The following is an 18,801-nucleotide window of genomic DNA, read 5'->3' as shown; positions in this document are numbered from 1 at the left end:
ATTTTGGTACATAATAACATCAGTCACTTAAGAACAAAGTGTAGGAGTTTGGATGTTCATTGCGCAGATCAGACAATGCAGTGATTACTAGGTAACAACAGAAAAGTTATCTCTTATGTACACTCATACAGCTGCCTTGGGTAAATATGTATTGGGAAGTGGAGAGTCTGTCTACTAACCGATATGAATTAATGGAAAAAACAAACTGGGAAACCACATTTGCGGAAACCAAATCATGGAAAACTAATTTTAAGAGATGATAATTTTAAGGAAATACATGGAAATCGAGAATTAAAGGGAGCATTTTAAAGGAAATATAATTTTAAGGAAAGATCCAAAGTTACATTAAAGTTGGGTGGAGTTTGGGGGCAGTGAGGGAGGTTTTTGGGTTCATTGATGGGTGATGTTAAGGGATGATGAGTTTTAGGAGGATCGATGGAGTTCAGGCGTAGAAAGGGGTTTTTAGGGTTCAGGGATAGGTGGAGTTTACAGGTGGTGGTGAGGTTCTAGGGAGTAGGGATGGCTGGAGTTTGGGGGTGCTGTTTTTTTTAGGGTTCAGAGATGGGTGGAGTGTAGGGGTGTTGAGGTGTTTTTAGGGTTCATGGATGGGCCAAATTTAGTTTTGGTGAGTGTATTTAAGATTCAGTGATGGGTAGAGGTTAGGGGTGGTGAGTAGTTTTAGCGGTCAGATATGGGTGGCGTTTATGGGTAGAAAAAGGTTCAAGGTTAAGGAATGGGTGGAGGTTTAGGGTGGTGAGGGTTGTTTAGGGTTCAGAGATGGGTGGAGTATAGGGGTGCTGAGTTGTTTTTAGGCGTCAGAGACAGATGTTGTTTAGGGGTGGCAAGGCTTATTTTAGGGTTCAGGTATGGGTGACGTTTAGAGGTGGTGAGGTGTTTGTAGGCTTTAGGGATGGGTTGGTTTTAGGGGTGGTGAGGGGCTTTTAGGATGGGTGGAGCTTAGAGGTCTGGGATATGTGAAGCTTAGCTATAGTGAGGTGTTTTTGGGGTAGGGATGGATGGTTTTATGGCGTGGTGTGTGATCAGTGAATTAAAAACATCCAGAGTAATTCACAATATAGAAGATGTAAATCCAAAATAATGTCCCTTGAAGTAAAGGAATGAGATCAATACCTCCAACAAAAATGGTTTTGAAAGTAAGACCTGCAACCATTGCATTTACACCTTAACAAATTTGCATGGAAAAGCCAATTTCGAAAAAAAGACATTCCATGAATTGGTTTCTTTGAAATGGTAAATGCAAATTATCATGCAAATTTCGATTAAACCGTTTCAGTGAAATGGTTACTCACTAATGGTATTCAATGAAATTGTTTTCCTATGAAATCACATACAGCCCCTGTCGAACACCTTGGGGACCTGCTTCAAGTAGCCAGCCTTTTTATTTATGTAGTTTGCATATCATTGCATGAATAGTTTTTGGCTCAGGGGCGTAGCTCCAGGGGGGTGTTTGGGGTGTCTCGTCTATGTTTTGAAGGCCGTATAAAAGAGTTGATAAGTTTGAAAAAATATTGTGTTTGAAATACCCCTAACCATCTGCAGTCCTCTCTCTTCCACTGCCTCTTAGGGCCCCTCATGTCCTGCTTTTCATATAATGTGTTTCAACAAGATGTCCCAGTGTGATTGTTGGAAAATCTGAAGTTCAAACACCCCCAATCATACTGCTCAAGCTACGCCCCTGCTCTGGCTTAGCTATAAAGCTCCAAATGCTCCGATGTAGTGTCTCTGAACCCAGTGTTTTTTAGCATTCCTGTCCAGACTCAATAGCATTCATTCAGCCAGGGTCCATTCTGACACTTTTGCTGGAAAGCCTGGTATACCAAACCCTCAGAACCAAACTGCTGCCTTATATAAACACATGAGGCTTCAGGTTGACTGTATCATGCCAGCACACTGCATTCTGCAAGTTGAAAACAACAAAGTAACACTGAAGGTCCACCACATTCAGTAGTGGCGGCACCAGAGGGTCTGGTTAGCGTACTGAGTTTATTGTGACTGATTCACCTGTCCATTCGCAAAATGATGGCTTTTGGCTCTTTGGAAAATGTATGCCTCAGCCATTGGTAAAGGTATGCAAAATGTGTGGCACCTTCATCTTTTTAAATAAATCTCAAAAACATGGGGAGTTAATTTTTTCTGTGTTGGCCGAGAAACGGTCTACTAAGCACTTAACATTATGACTGGTAAATATTGCCTTCTGTCATGTCATTTTACACCTTTGTATGCTGGCTCTCCTTTGGAGGCAAACCATTTTGTCGTCTTAGTCGCTAATGCAGTTGCAGGTCTCTGACCTAGTACTATCCAGAGCAGCCAGACTAGTCACTTAAAAACTATCGGGAACAGTTACAGAAAAAGATGCCTATCCAGTTTAACATAGGGTTTTGATGGGTTTTATCTGCCTGCATTTAGTTATTGGAGTAATGACCTTTGCATGTGGTCTGTAAATGAATACAAACACACTTTCTAGATCACAAGAATGATGGGGAAAAAAGCAGAGTAAACAAATGTGATCAGAGTAGTGAGACCTACATCCGTAGACTACTTCAAACTTCAAGACTGCTCTACTGGTTAAGCTTGATGTTTAGAGGGAGAACGTTGTGGTCATTAGTTTTCCTAAGTTAGCTTGGTTGTGTTCAGCCCCTCCCAAGGGCCAGTAAGGGGCCCTGCTAAGACACTTTCATTTGTCACTGCCACCCTTCGTGGTCTTGGACAAGTCTTAGGCGACATGGTCTAGATAACATGGCAACTGTGTTGTGAGATTATCACTCCAGTTTGTAAATCTGGCTTTTCAGCTTGATTACATTTCCTGACCCACAGAAGAGAGTGCTAAAAATTGCCTTCTCGCCTGTAGAAACCTCTGCCTCCATCCTGACTCCTGAATGAGCCTGGCTCCATACATTACCGTGGCACCATAGCAGCTGGCTTCCACCTACAAAATACTTAAAACAAATTTTCAACGACTTTCCTTCTACCAATCTTTTTTACCACTCTTGTTTGTGTAATGTGAATTTTGAAGTATGTAATGTGAATTTTGAAGCAGCGATTGCTGCTAATTTTTTGTACTGTGCTTCTGCATGCCGTAAGTGGAGTATGAAATGTGTTCATTACACAAATTAATCGTTTTTGCACGCCATTAATTCAGAAATTTGTTTGAAATGTGTGCAGGCTTGTGACATCACTGGAGGGATCTACCTGAAGGTTCCTCAGATGACATCCCTGCTGCAGTATTTGCTGGTAAGCTTGGACATATATTTTATTTGTTTAGAAAATGTAAGCAACCCTATCTTGTTTTTCTCACTAAATACACATGAAAACCCACTTAGAAGAAAGAAACATGGTGTATTTGAAACAGGACAATGTTTAGACATTTGTATAGCCCAGTTCAGATTAAAACGTGCCATGCTTCATTTCTCCGAAGAGTCCATCAATAACATCTGAATACTGTTCCTTGTTATGATAGGTATATGGCCAATGGCTCCATACAATGGAGGGAGATATTTCATAACAATTAGAATATTTTATGTAAGCATTGAACTCCCCATGGATAGTTTTTTTTGGCCTGGTTGTGAAGCTCTGCTCTACCAAAAAGGTACCAGCATTCTGTACAGCAAAACAGCAGGAAGATACCCAGCTTTTCTGATAGAGAACCATCACATAATGATATCATGTAAACCAGAAAGAACAGTTTGAGAAAAGCAACATCTTGAAACCAATATGGATTAGTGCAGGAGCCAATCATAACGGGCAGTAAGATATTTGTAGGAGCATAGAGGGCTACAATTAGACCATATGAACAGGAAAGGAAAAGACTAGAATGAGGAGGTGAAAGGAAGTAGAAGGGTGAAAAGGTGTAATAAAGTAGAAAAGTGGAACCAGAAAGCATGAGAGAAGAATAAAACTAGATGAGGGAGGGGTACAGATATGTGAGAGGACGACATTTGGTAAAGAATCAAGGTAGAGTTGGGTGATGAACCGCAGGTTGTCCTAGGGATACAAAGAGAAACACAAGCAGGTGGATAAGCGAAGGTGGAAAGATTGGAGGCAGCAGCTAGCCAGATATTTCTAACCTATGTTTTTTTTCTTCTTTTGGAAGGTCAACTGTGGGGGGATCCAGAGGGACGCAGCTGCTCCAATGAATGATTGTGGGCGTGACCAGTGTGATTAAGGGCGTGGCTTAACCGCACCAAAGCTGAAAATCTATGCTTAGCTTAGTGTGCCGTCCGACTGGTATTTTGCTACTTCTGTCATTACATCCAGATCTATAATAGAGCAAGTAACATTACACTTACAACAAGCCAGTACTATTGGCTTTGTCAATGGGTGTTAGTTGCATAACATGAATAAGCAACAACCGTGGTTTCGCAGTATAGCATATTGAAAATGCTTCCGTTCTGAAATGATGAAACTGTTAAAGAGCTATAAGGAGTCTCTTTGAAGTTACATCAAAGGCAGTGAAGGTTGGTACTGCTGCAGAGGTAGGATGTATTTTTTTCCATCCTGACTTTGAGGGCAAAAAGGGAGAGCCCCATAGGAACCCGTCTCAGCACCTGCTTTTAAGAACTGCCTGTGCTGAGCACCGGCAAGACCGTCCCCACTTAAAGCTCTGCTCTAGGATACAGTGATGTCACCACTTTACAAAAGCAAACCACGTTCATGTTATGTAGAAAAAGTTTAATTATTGTTTGCCTCCACTGGAATACTGATGAAATAAGAAAAAGGTCCAGATGTACAAAACTATTTACGTTTGCAAACAATCCTAGTATGCAGCTGCAAACAGGTTTTCCCATATGTACCAATCCAATTTTAGAAGTTGGTAAAGTTTTACTGCCTCCTAAAATTGGACTGCGACTGGATACCGATTCTGTATTTAGATGGAGCATGTTGGATACTGATTTATTATCCAGTGTGTCAATGGTTTATGACTATAATTCCGGTCACAAACCATTTAAAAGTTTCCGACTCCCAAGTTGAATTGGTAACTGATTCCCAAAGAACTGGTTCATTTTAGACCCTTTCACGTTTGTGAATTTTTGTAAAAAGTTTTATGGGGAGTAGGTGTGTTGCAGGGTCTAATGCTCAGTTAATCATATTTCTTTTTTTTTTTAAACACATTTCTTTTTTAAAAGCAGACTTGTTTCTTTTAAGAAATACTGTCTACATATATATTCTTTATTTAAATCAGTCACAGACCTGGAGGCCCGCTGACTACTATCCTTGTCAGTTTGCCCATTCAGAGCGAGTCACAAGTGGCAACCTACCTGATATATATTTAGGAGGTAGGTCGACCTAATGTTTAATCTGACTCACAATTTTACAAAATGATCTATAAGTTGGTTCAGAAAATTCAGTACTGGTTGCAAAAAAAATGGTTGCAAATTTCTGCTGCTTTTTGTAACATGCATAGTCATTTATCTGGCCTAAGCATTCAGAATATGTTTTTTGAAGTTTGAGCTAAAATACGTTTTCAACAGGACAGAAAAAACTGTATAATAATATAATCAATGTTATATGTGGCTGAGAATAGAGACAAAGAAATTCATATAGAATTAAAAATAATACACTGACTCCATCTGTGACTCCATCCTGTGAAACAATACTTCGATTGCTTGAGATCTGTTTCTGCTACCAGCATTAGGTAAGCACAAGCCCTGGTCCTGGTTGCTGTAAGTGCCTTTCAGGTTCAAAAACAGCCCCTGTCCTAATGTAGGAACTAGGACCTACCTAGCTTGCTGTGCATCTCTTAAAACAAACCGAGAAAACACCCAATGATACCTAATGGCAATAGACTAAAGCAGTCTTACATCATCTTTTAAAGGTCAGACTCTATCTTCCAGGAAATACATGCATTAACATAGCACAACTCTGATGGGTGGTGGGGTGCCAAATGAAGAGCTGTATATAGCAGAAGAGATTATGACCAATCCAGGTAGAGGAGCAATACAGGATTGTATATCATAATGGGGAAGAAGTTGAGCTACTAGGCTGAAGGAACCAGATGGCCCTTTTTGATGGAGAAGGTGTTTGTCTGAGGTTTTGGTTCTTGAGTTTCTTTCCAAGTTGCAAGCATGATCCTGAGAAAAGGTCATTGGCCTGTAGAGAAAGCTTGGTTACTGGTAGACTCCCTTTGTGATCAAGGAGGAAACAGGAGTGGAAAAGGCAAGGGTGGCTGGCACGTATATGGGCTTCAGTTTGGCAGGCGGGGGAGAAATTATGCATGCATGCTGGCAAGACGAGTGGCAAATAATAAAAAATAAAGTCACTTACCTTGCCTGCTGCACATCCAGAGTCCTTTTCGATCCCTCCTCCATCAGCTCCACGGGTTCCAGACTCCAGGAAGTTCCACTAACCAATCCTGGTGCTACTCTCACCAGCATGAGAGCAGCGCCAGGATTGGATGGAGCATCCTAGCTGAATGCTCCTTCAGGCCCTTTAGGCCTGTGCTTCGTCTCCACCCAGCTTTCTAACACAGATGAGTGGAGAGCTGCAAAGTAAGCATGTAACTTTGGCTGGCTCAAGAGAGCCGGCCAAAGTGACATGCACACTTTGGGGGGTCCATCATGCTCCTCCAGTCCTCCCCTGCTACAAATCGGCGGCAGAGGAGAACACCCCTTCCCCCCTCTAATCCCTGCTGCAGGCTGCTGTGCTGCTAACCGTGAAAAATAAAATGGCAATTAAGTTATTTCATTGCCATTTTATTTTTCACGTTTAGCGATGCAGCGGGCGGGCGGGTGGGGGGCGATGACCCCTCACGAGGAAACCGCAGCTGGGGAAAGGTTTTTTTCTTGTCTCTAGAGAGAGCACATTCATATAAAATAGATGTATTATAGCCACAACTGACACTTTTGAATCAGACAACGTAAGTCCGTCTTCCAAGTCGTGTAGCGCAGCAGGTGGCAACTGATCTGAAGAAATAAATGCACTGTGAATGGCAGAGGAAAGCATAGACTTGCGTTTTTACTGCGTATATTCATTTTGGCGAAAAGGAGAGCACGTGTCAGGTTTTGGGGACTAAGGGCTCAGTCGAATGCTTATGAGGTCGCAAAGCCAGTGATTTACAAAATTAGAATGGCTTTGTGACTGCAGAAGTACAAGTAACAATACACCAAAGGTATGTGGCAAGTTGGAAAGTCTTTCTAACTCACAAAGTGTCTTTTGAGGCTCATTCTGAATTGCAAAGCAGGGGCTGATTAAAAATCCCTACATACCTTAACTGCAAATGCCATAATGGTGATGTCCATTCCTCCATTGTCAGACGGTCACAAAGTGCCTCCAGCGTTTATATTAATAAGGTAGGAGGTTGTGCGACCTCCAATGAATGTGCGTTTTGAGAATCAAACTATTAGCACACTAGTGGCATTACAAAAAACGAATGGCAGTTTGCAAATCGGTTGTGTGGAAAAATGCACCACCTGGTTTGTGATCTGCCTTTTGTACATCCAACCATAAATTGGTAGAGTTTTGCTTGAATGCAGCCACTATTTTATATCCTTGTTATAGAAGCCCTTGCATCACTAACTCTGCTTTGTGAATAACATGCTTCCCTTTCAGTGGGTTTTCCTTCCTGATCCAGAACAAAGGGCCCAGTTAATACTGCCACCACCAGTGCATGTGGACTATCGGGCTGCCTGTTTTTGTCATCGTAACCTCATTGAAATCGGATACGTCTGTTCTGTGTGCCTGTCCAGTAAGTCTGCCAGTAGACATTGTGTTAAGTTACTAGTTAGTGTTATTTCCAGTTGTTTAATCTAAACTTTGTTTTCTCCTCCTTTCAGTATTCTGTAACTTCAGCCCTATTTGTACCACGTGCGAGTAAGTACTGGCATTTTATTTTGTATTTTTTTAAAAGTCTTTATTGGTTTTTAGGAGATATACACAGCAAGCACCATAGTTTACACAGTGTTTAGTTATAAGGCATAATGGGGAAATCCACACAGGTACATCAGATGAAAAACCTTGACTGCATGACCAAGAATGGAAAAAAGCATATATAGCAACCGGGCAGGTTATCTAGAAAGGAGAGGATCATAACATAATACAACATGGAATATCCTTCCATACAGTCGCAGAATGCAGTATATAAGTGCCTTACCCAATCCAATTGTGAAAAAAGGCAACGCGATATCAAAAGCATAATTCAAAAACTAATTTTCTCCATAGTGAATGCAGTGAGTTGCATAATACAAACAACCACATCATAAATAAAAAACATGGAGGAGACGTTGACTTAGTCTAGGGGGACGGGGGAGGACGAGGGAACCAGGGAATGGGGAAGAAATGAGCTGTGGAGCAGGGCAATCATGGGTAGGGTGTTCGGGAGTGTCCCGTAGGGTGGTATTGACAGAGCATGGCGAAGAGGGATGTGTCACATTCGCATTTATAGGTTGGCAATCGGCAGCCATGGAACGTAGAAAGATTTGGAGGGGTTGCCATATATCCTTTGGCCGGGTATATGAGAGGTTGGAGAAAAGCGAACAGTTCGCCTGCCACTTTATTTTGAGCGGTGCTCATGACATTCAAATTCCTATTGCCTGTTCATAATCATATTGCAAACTGAAGTGTGTTTGTGCATAAGCATGCTTCTGTTCTTGTATTAGTATCACAATCAGAAATTAACTATTAATGGTATTTAAATGCCAGGTCCACAGAGTAATATGTATACCTAGATGAGTGAATATATGAATCACTGAAAGGCCAAAGGAAAGTGAAGGGCCTTTACTCTGAGAGACAATATTGTTTATTATAAAAACTTATTGAAGTTCCCATTAAAAGACCTTCAAGCAATGTTATTGTTCTGATTCAAAACCTAAACTCTACCGGAATACACAACATTTAGTGAGCATTGGAACCATAACTCTCACTCTCCCTCAAATGCACTCATGAAAAATAAGCTGGGAGCATGAATCAATTTCTGAATTTGATATAAATTTGTCACCACAATTATTTTCCAATCAAGAAAAACTATTTCTTACAGGAAATGTAACTTAACTATAACAACAATCCGGGGGGCGCTAGTGAGCCCGAAGCAAAATGGCCGCACATTAGTGCAGCTCTGCTGGTCAGGGCCACCATCCGTCAACTATCCTGCCTCTCTCTGATCTATTTTCTGGCTGACTAGTGTGTACTCGATCTCCCTACCTGCAGACACCGGATCGATCTGGAAGCTGGGACCAGCGGTGCGCTCTAGCCTCAGAAACCGTCCCGTGTGACTCACGCTCTGGCCTGAGCGAGAAAATGGCGGCTCGGGACCTGCGGTGACTGTCGTTGTCAGGTTCCTCGTTCCGATGTCCCCGGGGCTGTGTTGATGCTCTATGGGGGCCCATCTCTGGATGACCCCAAGTCCGGCTATTGAAACCACGGACTTTTGGGGTGATCGAGCGGGAGAAGGAAAGGGTGGGGACTGCAGGGAGGGAGATCTGTGAAGGCAAAAGAGACAATAGAACACAGCATAAGACGTTTTGTTTCCAGTTTCTCAATGGGAACCATACACGTTACTTTTAGCAGGATTGTGTAAACGCGAGCTTGCCCTCTCACCTGAAAAGGAAAATACGGAATGCCCGGACATATGGGGGAGATCTATGGGTCGTGGTCTTTTCGTTGCAGGCACTAATACAAACGACAAGGAAAGACACACATGGGGAGAAATGGCAGGGATCAACATACAGACACACACACCAAATTTCAACGTGGGGAGCAATACCCACTTGTTCATTCCATTACTTCGGCGTTGGGACCAACCCTCTCTCCTGACTCGCACATATGTCTAGGAATATAAACAGAAGAAATCAAAAGTGTAAACCTGGCCACCACGGGGTGCGGATGCACACTGCTAGTGTCTGCCTGGGAATTGAAGTCTGTGCGGCTGAAACACGCGTCGCCAACTTCCTAAAAGCCTTAAGCGTTCCTATGTCTCCGCTCTGTCGGAAGGTTGCGCGTATCAACCCTCTCGGTCTCGTGTTTCTTTGAACAATGTTCGGGCTCACACACTGCCTGTCTTTGAACAGCGAGGCTTGCCCTCGTAAGTCTAGTATCTCTATAATACTTGTTCGCTCCCCTGCATGAGACCAGCCGGTCTCGCCAACAGAGGGGCGCTCCTGGGATTCTCTATAGATCGAAGAGCTTGTCTCCGACTAAGCTGGGTCGAGCCCCGATGGAAATACTGCCACAGTACTCCTACCTCGGTCACGACGAACCTCCGAATGTCTCGGGCCGCTACCTGGGGGATGAGCTCGTCCGAACCTTCGTCTCTCGGCGTCTCCTTTCTCGTCTCCTGGGTGGAAGAATTATCGGCTCCGTGCTCGGCGACCTCTCGCCTTTTGACGTCTTGTGTTGGGGGCGTGGCGCGCGTTACGTTGCGCACCTCCCGCACTGCCCATCGGGAAGTGTAGTTCCTAGCGCATTTCCTAGTGTTGCGCGAGGAGGTGCCGGCGTGCGCTGATGAGTCTGACAGCACATCCCTCTTCCGAGGATCACCGCCGGCCGCTAGGCTTGTCTGGGTGCAGCCTATGGAACCGTGCGACCAGTCTGGGCGCATGGACCGCTGTGGCGGGTTCCCATGAGTCATCCTCTGGACCGTACCCTTTCCACGCGATCAAGTACCACAACCTGCCTCGCACTGTCTTCGCGTCCCGGATGGCCTTGACTTCGTACTCCTGGTCCTGCAGTACCTGAACCGAGGCTGGTGGGCACGTTTCAGAAGGGAGACATGGAACACGGGGTGGATCCGAAAGTGCGATGGTAAACGAACCTTTACTGCTACCGGGTTTACATGCCCCAGCACTCTGAATGGGCCTATGTATCTGGGGTTGAACACACTATACTTCTTGAAGCGGATGTTACGTGTTGAAACCCACACCCAATCACCCCTACTATACACTGGCCCTGGTCTCCGATGTTTATCCGCCTGTTTCTTGTATTGTTCCTTTGCCTTCAACAGATTTCCTCTGGCTACCTCAAGCACCCTACGCATAACCTTCAGCCTGTTGCGCAGTTCAGGGCGTCGCGTGTCCGTGTTGGGCAGGAGTAGGGGAGTAAACCTGGGATGGAACCCATACGTGCTAAAGAACGGAGTGAACTTCGTGGATGAATGCGTGGCACTATTATACCCTACCTCTGCTGCCCATAACCACTCCACCCATTCCTCTGTAGCTGAGCTCACGTAACAACGGAGATATTGCTTTAGAGTCTGAGTCTCTCGGTTTGGCATCGGTCTGGGGGTGAAAGCTTGTTGACAAAGAAGAGGTGACCTGGAGTTTGGAACACCACGTTTTCCAAAATCCCGAGGTGAATTGGGCCCCTCTGTCCGATACTATGACCTGTGGAAGTCCATGAAGCCTAACGATGTGCGTTAGCAGGAGGATGGCCGTTTGCCCCGCTGTGGGAGCCTGTTTGCAGGCTACAAAATGCCCCATCTTGGTGTAATAGTCGACCACCACCATGATGGCAGTCATTCCGTGATCGTTCGGGAGTCCCACGATGAAATCTACTGAAATCCGCTCCCAGGGTCGCTCTGGTGTGGGTAGAGGATGTAGCAAGCCCTGTACGGGTTGGTGGTCCGATTTCATTTGGGCGCAGATGGAACAGTTTTGCACCCACTGCTGAATGTCGGGACGAACCGAGGGCCACCAGAACTGACGAAGCACTCTTTCGAGGGTCTTGGTGCGCCCAGCATGTCCGGCACAGGGAGAGGTGTGACACCATTCGAAGACCATCTTCCTCAATGCTCCTGTGGGTATAAGTAGCTGCTTCCCTTTTACCGGGAGGCCTTGATGGATTCTCCATTCGGGGTGGAACCTTAGCCAGGTCCTCCAAGTGGTGTTGCGGATCCCTCTCCGTACGCCGTTCAGGAAGTCGTCCGTGGCCACGAGACCCACCACTCGACTAGGTTCTATGATCGATGCTTCCTTCACTGGTTCTTTCTGCGGAGCGTTTTCCTGCCGCGTGAGGGCGTCGGCCTTCCGATTGTTGACTCCCGGGCGGAATGTTACGATGAAGTTATATTCCGCAAAAAACAGCGTCCAGCGTAACTGACGCGGTGTAAGGTGTCGGGCTGCTCGCAAAAACTGCAGATTGCGGTGGTCGGTATACACGGTTATCTGATGAACCGCCCCCATCAGCCAATGCCTCCATTCCTTGAATGCATCTTTGATCGCTAGGAGCTCTTTCTCAGCGATTGTATAGTTCAGCTCTGCGGGGTTTAGTTTTCTAGACATAAAGGCAATGGGGTGCAGATATCCGGTATTCTCTTGTCTCTGCGACAATACCGCTCCTACCGCGATTTCCGAGGCGTCAGCTTCCACAAAAAACAGCAACTCCGGTTTGGCATGCACCAGAATAGGAGCTGAGCTGAAGGCATGTTTCAGTTGATCGAATGCCCCTTGGGTTGCCACCGTCCAAACAAAGGGAACCTTCACTCGGGTCAACTTGGTCAGCGGGGCGACCGTGTTGGAAAAATGTTGTATAAATCGCCTGTAAAAGTTTGCAAACCCGAGTAGGCTTTGGATGTCTTTCACGTTCTGAGGACGGGGCCAGTCCGCCACTGCCTTCACCTTCCTCTCCGCCATCACTTGTCCTGAAGGGGTCAACATCACCCCGAGGAACTCCACGGTGGTCACATGAAACTCACACTTCGTGAGTTTGCAGAATAGGTGGTTTGTGAACAAGGTGTGTAGCACTCTTTGCACGTGTGTTATGTGTTCTTCTTCGGTGAGGGAATACACGAGGATGTCGTCGATGTAGACGACTACGAAGACGTCCAGAAAATCATGCAGCACCTCGTTGAGAAAGAACTGAAAGGCGGCCGGGGCGTTACAGAGCCCAAAGGGCATTACGAGGTACTCAAACAGCCCATACCTCGTTTTGAATGCCGTCTTCCATTCATCACCGTCGCGCATACGCACGAGGTGATAAGCTCCTTTCAGATCCAACTTGGTGTAGATCGTTGCAGCTCTCACCTGCTCCAAGAGAACCGGGATCAACGGGAGGGGGTATCGGTTCTTCACCGTGATAGCGTTGATCGCTCGAAAGTCGATACAACATCTCAATTCCCCATTGGCCTTGGGTATGAAGAAGAGTGGCGATGCCGCAGGTGATCTAGACGGACGAATAAAGCCGAGTGCTAGGTACTTGTCAAGGTAAGCTCGTAGGTGCAGGTTTTCTGGGATGGTTAGAGCATATATTCGCCCACAGGGTATCACCGCCCCGGGTACCAGATCAATCCGACAGTCAAATTCCCTGTGTGGAGGGAGTTCTTCGGCCTTACTGTCGCTGAAGACTTCTTGGAAGGCAAGGTAACATTCTGGTAGCTTGGTCTCTTTTTCAGCCGCCGTGGCTATCCCGTGTATGATGGCTAGCACCGCCGCCGGCTGCACTGGTTCGCGGTTACAATGTGCTTGACAAAATTCCGACCTCAGCTGGAGGGTCTTTGAGGCCCAGTGAATCCTGGGTTCATGCTTCTGTAGCCACGGGAGCCCGAGGATGATCCCGTACTGCGGGGCGTGGATGACGTTGAACGATATCCATTCGTGGTGATCCTCCTCATACCGGAGTTCGTACTCTGCTGTGTGATGCCGTATGGGTCCGGAATCCAGTTCTTTTCCGTCCACGGCGTAGACCAGCTCGGGGGAGTCTTTTAGGAGGAGCCGTACGCCTAGTCGGTTGGCCTCCTGCCTATCCATAAAACAACCTGTGGCTCCGGAATCAACCATGGCTCGGACCGGGAGGAGCACGTTATTGATGTCTAACTGCATGTTTATAAAAAAATGTTCTTTTTCCCGAAAGGAAAAGAAATCCACTGAAGGGATGGTATGTGTCCCTGAAACCTTCCCTCCTTCCGATTTCAGGTACGGCAGTTTTCCTCCCCTTTATCCGTGGTTGCAACTGCCGCCTGGCCGATCCGTGGCCGTCCAAATGCCGGTTTCACGGGGCATTCTCTGATGAAGTGGCCTTTCTTGCCACAATAGAGGCACAATCCCTGTTTGCGCCTATGATCCCTTTCGCTCACGGTTAACGAGGCCCTCACTGCTCCGATCTCCATCGGCTCGGGTTTGGAAGGGGGTTTCTCCGGCGGTCCGGTACGATAACTCCCTGTTGTACCTCTTTCTTTGCGGGTATGCTCGCCTTTCCGCTCTCTCAAGCGATGGTCCAACCGCAGCGTCAACTCGATAAGGGCCGCACAAGTGCTCGGTTGCGGCTTGATTTGGGCCAGGACGTCCTTCAACTCCTCGGTGAGGCCATGGTAAAAGACGACCAACTGTTTGGCTTCCGGCCAATCGGTCTCGGCCACCAGTCTACGAAAGTGGTTTAGGTAGCTCACCAAATCAAGAGAGCCTTGCTTCAGCTCCATTAGATCTTTATCCGCCGAAAACGTCTCGGCGGTCAAATGTTTTCTCAAAGGCCATGTGAAAGGCGTCCCAATCGTACAGCAGATGGTCGTCGTTCCTTACGATAGGGACAGCCCACTGGGCTGCTTCGCCCCCCAGATAGGATATGAGAAACGCGACCCTAGCTTGGTTGGTGACAAACATCTTCGGTTTGCAAGTAAAGTGGAGCAATATCTGGGTCATGAACACCTGAACCTTCTTCCGGTCACCATGGAACCTCTCAGGGGGGGCCAGGGGAATGGCAGCCGGCACTTCAACCACTAAGGACGTAGGGGAAGACGGGCTACCCATGCTAAACGGGTTCCTTTGCATGTAATCAACACGAGAGTGCAATGACGCTGTTTCCTGTCGTGAGGCGGCTAGGTCTACCTGCATCTGCGCTAACATCGCCATCACGTCGTCTAAGGTAGACATGGCCAGCTTCTAACACAACCAGGGGGATAAGAGAATTCGTGGGCCGATAATTCTGTCAGGTTCCTCGTTCCGATGTCCCCGGGGCTGTGTTGATGCTCTATGGGGGCCCACCTCTGGATGACCCCAAGTCCGGCTATTGAAACCACGGACTTTTGGGGTGATCGAGCGGGGGAAGGAAAGGGTGGGGACTGCAGGGAGGGAGATCTGTGAAGGCAAAAGAGACAATAGAACACAGCATAAGACGTTTTGTTTCCAGTTTCTCAATGGGAACCATACACGTTACTTTTAGCAGGATTGTGTAAACGCGAGCTTGCCCTCTCACCTGAAAAGGAAAATACGGAATGCCCGGACATATGGGGGAGAGCTATGGGTCGTGGTCTTTTCGTTGCAGGCACTAATACAAACGACAAGGAAAGGCACACATGGGGAGAAATGGCAGGGATCAACATACAGACACACACACCAAATATCAACGTGGGGAGCAATACCCACTTGTTCATTCCATGCCTTCGGCGTTGGGACCAACCCTCTCTCCTGACTCGCACATATGTCTAGGAATATAAACAGAAGAAATCAAAAGTGTAAACCTGGCCACCACGGGGTGCGGATGCACACTGCTAGTGTCTGCCTGGGAATTGAAGTCTGTGCGGCTGAAACACGCGTCGCCAACTTCCTAAAAGCCTTAAGCGTTCCTATGTCTCCGCTCTGTCGGAAGGTTGCGCGTATCAACCCTCTCGGTCTCGTGTTTCTTTGAACAATGTTCGGGCTCACACACTGCCTGTCTTTGAACAGCGAGGCTTGCCCTCGTAAGTCTAGTATCTCTATAATACTTGTTCGCTCTCCTGCATGAGACCAGCCGGTCTCGCCAACAGAGGGGCGCTCCTGGGATTCTCTATAGATCGAAGAGCTTGTCTCCGACTAAGCTGGGTCGAGCCCCGATGGAAATACTGCCACAGTACTCCTACCTCGGTCACGACGAACCTCCGAATGTCTCGGGCCGCTACCTGGGGGATGAGCTCGTCCGAACCTTCGTCTCTCGGCGTCTCCTTTCTCGTCTCCTGGGTCGAAGAATTATCGGCTCCGTGCTCGGCGACCTCTCGCCTTTTGACGTCTTGTGTTGGGGGCGTGGCGCGCGTTACGTTGCGCACCTCCCGCACTGCCCATCGGGAAGTGTAGTTCCTCACGCATTTCCTAGTGTTGCGCGAGGAGGTGCCGGCGTGCGCTGATGAGTCTGACAGTCGTTGCCCATCGAGACGCTCCGCTGCGTGGCTGTGGCTGCTGGCGCCTCCGGAAGTGGCGGCTCCTGGGCAGCGGTGGGCTTGTGGTGACATTGGAGCCTGTTTTGAGCTGCGGAGCGGGGCGGCGGCCTGCGGTGCTGCTGGCGCTGTGTGCGTCCCTGCGGTGGAGACGTCCAGCCTGAGGGAGAGTGAGCGGCTGCCCGGCGCTGGTGCGCGCTGTTTCCGCGGTGACTGTCGGCGTCGCTGCGGGGTACTGGTGATCTCCCGGTGCTGTGGGGGGCTGTCCTGGCTCTGGCGGGGAGTGTACCGGCGGCGCGGCTGAGGCGGGGGACTGCACACGGAGCGCTCCAGCTACCGCGGGGGATGCGGGCTTGCCCTGATGCTGTAGGTGCTGTGCCTTCGATGGGGCTGCTGGGTCCATCTGCATCCGCCATATTGAAGTCTGGGCGCGAGCTCCGGCGGCGGCTGGAGGAGGGCTCTTCTTGTCTTTGAGGGCTGTATGGACTGGCTGCACTCCGTTGGCGACGCAGGCAGGGCGCACAGACGCTGGAGTGGTGTGTTGAAATCCATGGTTTGCTGCCGGATCGTTGGCCATCACGTTTTCAGCGGCCCATCTCTGTTGGTGCGCAGTGCATTTGTAGGAGATCTAGTAGCGCACTATAGTGGTGCAGTGTGATAAAGTGCGTGCCCCAGCTTGCTGAGAGGATCGGGGTGCCTTGGATACTCCTAGCTATCGCTCTCTGGTGTGAACTGCTCTGCTGCATACTATCCTTCTATTGCGATTGCAGGGGTTCGAACAAGATTGCCTGGACTGTGCGCAGGCCTTCGACGGTGGCGCAGCCTATCCTCTGCCACGATGGGGAAGTCGGATAAACAGGTGCAGCCTAAGTTGTCGTTTGAAACCAAACGCGTCAAAAAAGCTACCCCGCCTGCGGAGATGGACTCGGAGACTGATATGGATCTGGGGGCGGGTGGCACTAGTAAACTCGAAAGGATGATGCTCACCATGCAGAAAAGTTTACAGGCCATAGACAGTAGGATAGATGCTTTCAATCTCCGCATGGATAACATGGCATCCAAGCTGGACAAGCATGGTGTGCGAATTGCAGAGGCGGAGCAGCGCATTTCCTCCACGGAGGATAGAGTCGAGAGGATCGGTGCGTCCTGCGCCCAAATGGAAAATGTACTCTCGGTGATCTCTGCGAAGAATGAGGAGTTGGAGGCGAGGTCCCGCCGCAACAACCTGCGAGTTATAGGGGTGCCCGAGTCCACCAATATTGGGAAAATGGAGCTGTATATTGAGGACATGCTTAAGACTCTCTTTGGTGCGGAGAACTTCTCCAGTATGCTGGTGGTCGAGAGGGCGCACCGTTCTCTTGCCCCGCGCCCGATTCCGGGGGCGCCCCCCCGCCCGATCATAGTTAAGCTCCTTAACTGTAGGGATAGGGACGCGGCGCTCCGGATGGTGAGAGAGCGGGGCGCTACACAATATCAGGGCGCCGAGGTCCAGCTTTTCCCGGATTTCACAGCAGCGGTGCAGCAGGCTAGGCGGGAATTCCAACCAGTTAAGAAGAGGCTGCAAGCGCTGAAGATTCAATACGCCATGCTGTACCCGGCGCGTCTCAGGATACATCAGGGCAGTAAACCTAGACTGTTCACGACGCCGAAGGACGCTATGCAATTTGTCAAGCAGCTTGAACGATGGGAAACCGACAGAGTGGCTGGAGACGACGTGGAAGTTGAGGACTAGTGATATTTGAGATATGTATGCCTGGTCTGTTGCCTACACTGTACACCATAATTCGTGTTGTTTTCTATGTGGTTGGGGTACTTTTCTACTCCTTCACTAGCTTATGTGTCCTGATGAGCTGGCTTGATGCTGGGTTTGTGTATGATTACTGCGCCACGGTAAGAACATATTTAAAGATTTGGTCCATGCTGCTCAGTTGATCGCTTCTGCTATTATTCACGCCAGATGGGACGCTGGATGGATGTGCTGCGTGGTCAGAGGTTGTTGGATGGGCAGCATTGCTAGTCCAGTGTTGACGGAGTTGTGGTGCTGTGAAGGTCCTCAATGGATGAGCTCTGATTGTGGGGGCTGTTGGTGGGAGGTGATCGTAGTCCCATTTTGTTGGGACGAGCTATAGAGAGAGCTCCGAATGGGCCCTGACCCCCCCCCCCCTCTTATGCTGAGGGGGTACTCGGGCAGCTGGTGTCCTGTCAGAGGGTGCACCCCACACTGTTGATGACTGACAGTGGTCGATGCAAGTGGGCTAGCCGCCTGCAGGAGACTAGGTGGAAGTTACTGGTTCTGCTGTTCAGTTACATGGGTCTCTCCAGTATGATTGGGATGCTGGGGTGGGTGGGGGGGAGTTTGGGGGAATGTTTTCTATTCAATCGATTACATGTCGAATACAGGTCTGGTGGGTAGTCTGTGCATGCACTCAGTACAACGCGTTTACGCTGCAGATTAACTTCAAAAAGTCAAAAAAAAATAACTTTATTTCGATTGAATTTACAATCATAAAAAGTACATTTAAAACATTACAACATTATAAAAATTCAGTTTGCTCATTGACTGCTAAGGAAGGCAGGCATTTTACATGTTAACACTCTAAATACAAGAATAATAACACAGTAGTCAGTAAAAATTCGGTTTGCTCATTGGCTGCTAAGGAAGGCAAGCATTTTACAAGTAAACACTAACACTCTATATACAAGAATAATAGCACAGTAGTCAGTAAAATCTTAGG

At 47.8% G+C, this 18,801-nt stretch overlaps 1 protein-coding gene across 2 annotated transcripts in view; it reads left to right on the top strand.

The window, feature by feature from the left end:
• The window catches only part of GTF2H3 (general transcription factor IIH subunit 3), an 82,907-nt gene that overhangs the window by 45,713 nt on the left and 18,393 nt on the right, over positions 1–18,801 (top strand). For both annotated transcript variants that reach the window (XM_085634147.1, XM_085634146.1), the window contains exons 10-12: positions 3,184–3,252; positions 7,567–7,702; positions 7,791–7,827. In XM_085634147.1, coding sequence (XP_085490273.1) covers positions 3,184–3,252; positions 7,567–7,702; positions 7,791–7,827 — 242 coding nt within the window. The remainder of the gene's footprint in view (positions 1–3,183; positions 3,253–7,566; positions 7,703–7,790; positions 7,828–18,801) is intronic.

Source organism: Triturus cristatus, chromosome 11, assembly GCF_964204655.1.
Source record: "Triturus cristatus chromosome 11, aTriCri1.1, whole genome shotgun sequence".
NCBI lineage: Eukaryota > Metazoa > Chordata > Amphibia > Caudata > Salamandridae > Triturus > Triturus cristatus.
This window is presented reverse-complemented; position numbering and strand designations above follow the sequence as displayed.